The following is a 6,591-nucleotide window of genomic DNA, read 5'->3' on the forward strand; positions in this document are numbered from 1 at the left end:
GTGTGAGAATAGTCACGTGATCTCAATGACGCAACAATTTGTAGTTATTCTAAAATGAAAGAGGCATAATTTATATTTATTTCCTAATTTTTTTATGGTGGTTACGAGATCGGTCATATCTACTGAACCCGTACAGAGATTAATTACTGAAAATAACAGATAAAATATAAAGTTTTTCTTAAGAAAAATTTGATAGCTATCTGGACATTACATAGATTTTGCATGTGAAATTTGAAAATTTTCTGATGCATAAAAGTATTTTTAATTTTAAAATGAAAATTACTTTGCATGTTAAATAGGCAACATGCAAAAAGACAAAAAAGGCATGAGGAAAACATTGCTTTACAAACCTTAAGACAATAATTCAAAAACAAAAATTGATATTTTGTATATGAAAGCATTGATCTTGTTTACTGATAATCTGCCAAATTTCGTTAACATATGCTTACTAATTTAAAAGTTATAGCATGAAAACTATAACAAGCACAAAATGGTTATGAGATTGGTCCCAGGGACCGAGCCCAAGCTGAAAGATTTAAGAGATTAAAATATGTTGTTTAAGTTAAAGCAAGTAAAATTATTGCACAATTAGTAGTAATGACCCAAGCCATATTTATGACCTTGATAAAATGTACATACTAAGCTGTACTGGTGATGTGTATATGTGAACAATTACCAGTGATATCAAAAGCCAAGATTACACTCTAAAATACTTTGAAAGATTTACTGATATTAGGTAAAAGTAAACAGTCACCAGTAAGAGCACAAACTATGCTTGCCACCTCGACTATGGAACACTGGACCTTGTTCAGGTAATATGTGTAAATAAATATAATTACAACCTTTACTGGAGGTTCACTGTACTTTGTTCTCATGATATGTAAACAGATAGATGCCAGTAACATCATAAGCTATGACAGTGACCTTGACTCAAGGTTCATTGTAACCTCTTCTAGTGATGTGTTGTAAACAGTTGGCACTAACATCACAAGCTATGATTGTGATCTTGATTCAAGGTTCACTGTAGCCTGTTCTCATGACATGTAAATAGTAATATTACAAGCTATGACAGTGGCCTTGACTAATTGAAGATTTGTTGTACCTTGTTATGCTAAAGCTTATATGCAGAAACCTATTGAATCCTTGCATGTATTCAGTACTAGACCTAAAATGGTAAAAACATTCTTGAAATTTGATACTGAATAAACACCTTGGTAGTTGAAGTAAAAAACTTCTTTCCAACTCTACTAGATTCCATGTAAGCCATTCAAAATAGAGTTCAAATAATGTAGATTTATATTTCACTTCTACCTACTGAAAACTGTGTAAAAATATAAAATATTCTATATATTGACAGTTTTCTAATAACTGATGCCAGACTTTTTCCAATGAAAACATTTCACTGATATATATATATATATATATCAAAGTCAAAAGTTAGATAAAATATTTTCGTTCAGGAATCAATCTCAACTTAAACATTGCCACTGAAACAAAGAAATTGAAACTTGGAGTGTGGTCATTGATTCTACTGTCAGAAACCACAGCTTGATAAAAAATGAAGGACAACAGTAACAATAAAACATTTAACAGACAATTTGGGATAGCACAGATTCCACTATTAGTAATTTAAAGGGAACAGGAAATGTTTTGAAAACTATCAGATTAAAAAAAAAGCAAAAGAATGTGAGCATAAGAATTACAAGCAAATTAGAACAGATTTTATTTAAAATAGGGCTATGAATAGTTAGGTGTAGGAAGAGCATTTTTTTTGTTTAAAAAAGTTTCTTTTATTAAAAGTTCAGTGTCAAATTAAACATAGTGGCCAATGAAACATTTTCTTCACTTCACTTATCCAGTGTATAGGTTTTTTCATTGTGAATATAAACCACATTCACACCAACAATATGTGTGATACTTTTCACAATGATATAGGTCCAGCTTATATCTGTTTGGTTAACTTGTGTTCAGGGTTACTGATGAGGAGTGGGATTCTCCAAAACTAGTATAACCAAATAACGCATGTTGATCAAAGTGTAGATCGAACTGGACCTCCCTTGAATTTAGACTTCAAGATTAAACAATTTTCAGAATACTAAGCTTATTTATTAAACATAACTTAAAATGGTAAAATAAAAATTGGATAGATGGATTTTGTGTCCTGTGTTTTAGTTTTGATGGCATATTTAAGAGTTGGTTGCTGAGTTTATTAGCTGTTTAATTTCCCATTTCTCTTAATTACTGATGATGTAATTTGTGTTTTTTATAATGTTGTGAGGTGTCCAAAGGGAAGCAAATAATGCTCATCCTCTTTTATATTATCCTATAATATTGTTTCAGCTTCCCTTGTTTTATATAGCTAGTGAGTCTCTCCCTAGTGATTTTCTTAGCTGGAGGGGGTGAGAGGGACACATCCTTAATTTAAACCACTGGTTAAAAATTGACATTAATAACAATAGCTGACTCAAAGTTGAACAGAAAGATGAAAGAGAGAGAAAAAGAAGGAACTGATAACACTCATCACAATGATACTAGAATTATTATGAAGTGACTATTTAAAATAGTTTTAAAATGTATTCATTTTGATTTAAGTTATGAAATAAATTTTCCTCTGAACTGATTACAAACTAAGGCAAACTTTACCCCAGGGTCTAGATGAAAGCCTGGAACAGCTGGTTTCTCCACTAAAGCAAGTCCCATCAGCATCACAGCAGCTATTAGATCCAAGCTATAAAACCAGATGTTGTGTACTAACAAATATGCAGGTAGAGCATCTTTACTTCGAGGGTGGTAATCAAATTTATCATTGTTTTCTCCTTCCTGGACAAAATAAATTAACAGAGAATGATAATCAAAGTCATAAGAAATATCAGCAAAATCAATATCTTATAAGAATAAACAATTCATCAGCTTTCATCAACAGCTGGTACTACTGTGAAATAATAATCTGAAGTTTGGTAATTTTGATATCTATAATCTGTATTGTTGAGGAGTAATGACCCAAATTTTGAGTTTGCTAGAAAATCTAGGACCAAATACGAGAACTAGGTTTTAAAAAATCAATTACAATATGTACTTGTATTTTAAATAAAATACTTGTTTTACTTAAAGTGATTATTCTGCAACATTCTCTTTAGTTTATGTATTATTTAATTTCTTATATTATTTTGCCAAAAAAGTCTAAACATGTAAGATAATGATGGATACAAGTATATTAAGTTTGAAAATGAAACTGTATTTCAAATATGAAATGAAAATTCTAACTTTAGTTTGCTTAATTTTATATATGTATCTATAACAAATTGTTTTCATTAATAAAAGAAATACATTGAAGATAATAAAAAATAAACCAAACACAATTTACATATACAATGGATGAAGGTGATGAGCTAAAGAAACCATGACTTTGGATATATTGATTTAATCTGTATTGTGATTTATAGTTTCTATAAAAATTATAGTTTTAATTCTGTTGCAAATAACTCAACAGTTCCTACTACTTTCATTACATAATTTATGGTTGCAAAACTTTCTTCTTATTCTGCAAAACACCCATAGAACTTACTGACGAAGGATGGAAAAACTGAAAGCATAGTGCACCACACAGTTGTACATAGGCTTTATTAATGTGTTGTTATAAAGATCTATAAAAAGGAATAAGTTTTTTCTTAATCAAAATTTCTGATACTGATGTTTGTAAAGTTAGATTTTTTTTGAGAATATTTAACTCAGTTTTTGAAAAATATTTAACATAACATCATTTCAATTTGTTATCCAAAATCCTCTATTTTACAACAGAAATAACAATAAATACATCAGAAGTTATTATGAATTTTCTCTGCCTCTTTATTCAGTTCTTTGATAACTAATGTTTCTGCCTCAATGCTCAGTTCTTCAAGTGTAAACTGGAGAAAAACTCTGGTGGGTACCCAAATCAAGAACAGTAAAGTTTATTACAAACTCTTTCTACATGTAATAACACTACTCAAATTCACAAAGACAGAAGATCAAAATACATCAAAAGTCTGTACAAAGGATTACTCGATCCAAGAAGTTGGGTAAAACATTATCCAGATGATGTTTTTATTACTTTGTTGTCGATAATGAAACACAGCTGTTTGGATCTCTGTTACTGATAAGGGGAGAATACTTTTAGTTAGATAGTTAGAATTTGTTATAGACTGCCAGATGAGACTGGTGAAATTAATGAGAAACTTTACAGTAAGGTTAAGATCACAGCTGTTAATGAGGCTATAGTTATGGGGAATTTAATTTTAGGCATATAGATTGGGAGATTTTAGAGTGAAACTGTGAGGGACAGTTTTCTTCATGAATTGGTCAAGGAATTTACTAAGAATGATGCTATCCATGGACACCTTGTTGTCTTCAAATGTTATGTTATTAATTTCCAATCACAGCAAGCTATGTACTTAGAGTGAAACTAAAAATCAATCAATGAGTAAAGCTAATTGAATTGTTTCATCAGTTGGGTACCCATGCTGTTAACAATATCTTGAGCCATGTTATGCTAATATAATATTTAAATGTAAAAATATCTCATTCACTAATGGGTCTAAGTTATCGGTCTACATAAATAAAACTGAACTATACTCTATATAAAATTACTGCAGTTTCATATAGTCGCAATTTTTACTAGTAAGACTTTCCTCTGCAAAGGTATTGATTCAGTAGGAATGATATAAAGCTACAATTATTTTGGAAAGGTAAGTTTGGCAAATAATGAATATTACAAGTCACACTGTAGTTACAAGCTTGAATGGCCTTGTTCAGAAACTTATTTACTTTCCCTTTGTATGGTTCATATTCAAACTGATTTATCCAAGATGTTAATGCTATTGATTTAACAGATTTTTGTCATCTGTTTTGTGCTATTTTTACCTCAAGATATATAGCGGCCTCATGGTAGTTCATATCCCATGCCTTCACCAGATCTCCAGGATCACTTTCTTCTATCGGTGTTTGAAGCTCTGTGTAGTCTGATGACATACCATCATTAAGGCAGTTACTTAGCCGGTTTGGGATTTCCAACAGTGATGCAATCGAATCTTAAGAAAAAGTAAAAGACAAAATAAGAGATATTGTGGTTATGTAACATTTACTTCTGTGTTTCTAAACTTAAGTATTTTTACATCTGTAATGAAGTGTCATAACATGTATAAGCAAAAAAAGCATTATCCATTTATTGGAAATGAGAAGTACATTAAGAAGAGCATTTGAAACAGCACAAATGTAAAACTGAAGTATAATATAAAGAATAAACTGCATTGATATATACGAAAAATTAAATACAACTTGCCTATGGATGTAATATGTAAAAGATTGATCACAAAGCTAGTTTCATTCAATTTTGATCTTGATCTATTGATCAAAAGTGTCTCTTTATACACAGACTTCTCTCACCATAACTCTGAATCTTGAAGTCTTTATAGGAAATATTCAAACATAGTGTGTCTGCTCAAGTGTTATAACAAAGATGACATTATCTCCCATCCATTTGACCTTCTTACAAGTTTTGTAAAGTTAATCCAACTTATTTTTATAACAGTCTCCATTATTGGGCAGGTACTTTTTGATTAATAGGTAAACATAATGCAAGGTTCAGCTCATTTATGATAACTAAAATTATTTATTTCTTCAGCAATAATAATATGCAAGTTCTATATGCTATGTTCATTCATAAATGAACTAATAAATAAAAATAAGTAATTTGTTAAATTTTCTCTCATATCTACAGCAAAGCTCCAAACTAGCTGATTAACACAGTAATACATTGACAAAATGGTAACAGTTTCAACAACTAACTAATTAACTCTCTTTGACTCATCTAGTGACTATATGATTGATTAATTATGTCTTAAATCAATAACTATCTAACTCATTGAGTAACTGACTGATTAGTCAACTCTTGATTATGTTTGACACTTTTACGTTTTATTTCTCTCTCTAGCCTAACTGTGCATCTTACATTATTCATCTGCATTCCAGACAGTCAGAAAACTTCTGTTATATATCATCATTACATCACACTAAAACTCCCTCTAGCAACAGTAAAAATTTCTAAACATATAGCCTACAACATTATTTTTTTTACAAAACTACTCAATTCTATTGTGAAACATATATTTCAACCTTTGATCATCACACCTACAAACAGAATTGATATGGAACTCAATTTAAGTACAAGAAACACTATGTATGATTTTTACACTAAACTTAGAGTAACGAGTGAAATTTTGGTATCTTCAAACAGCAGAGCATAGCACTAGGGGTAACTTGATTCACATTTGTCAGAGGCTTGGATAACTGTGCAAACTTGAATCTTATAGATAATCAGTTTAATAGCTGACACCTCAGATTTCCATATGTTCTTAAAAAGAGTTAAATTTTAAGCATATGGAATGATTTGATGTATTAGGTTTTACTTCTTTTAAATTTTCATTGGGTGGGTGTGAAAAAACAAGGGCTACATTTTCAATGACAAGGAACCCACTTTGAGACTAATAATGGCTGGAGATGGCTTGAATGGGTAATGAAGGAAAACTTTAATATAATTTTAACATAACAGCAAAT

The 6,591-nt window shown here is 30.3% G+C and overlaps 1 protein-coding gene across 3 annotated transcripts in view; it reads right to left on the reverse strand.

Moving 5' to 3' along the window:
• The window catches only part of LOC106460613 (two pore calcium channel protein 1-like), a 91,820-nt gene that overhangs the window by 84,000 nt on the left and 1,229 nt on the right, over positions 1–6,591 (reverse strand). For all 3 annotated transcript variants that reach the window (XR_002610801.1, XM_022387383.1, XM_022387382.1), the window contains exons 2-3: positions 4,900–5,066; positions 2,644–2,820 (exon numbers count right to left, since the gene is read on the reverse strand). Coding sequence is in view for 2 of the 3 variants with exons in the window: in XM_022387383.1 (XP_022243091.1) it covers positions 2,644–2,820; positions 4,900–5,066 (344 nt within the window). In the remaining variant the exon portion in view is untranslated. The remainder of the gene's footprint in view (positions 1–2,643; positions 2,821–4,899; positions 5,067–6,591) is intronic.

This window comes from Limulus polyphemus, unplaced genomic scaffold (assembly GCF_000517525.1).
Source record: "Limulus polyphemus unplaced genomic scaffold, Limulus_polyphemus-2.1.2 Scaffold804, whole genome shotgun sequence".
Lineage (NCBI taxonomy): Eukaryota > Metazoa > Arthropoda > Merostomata > Xiphosura > Limulidae > Limulus > Limulus polyphemus.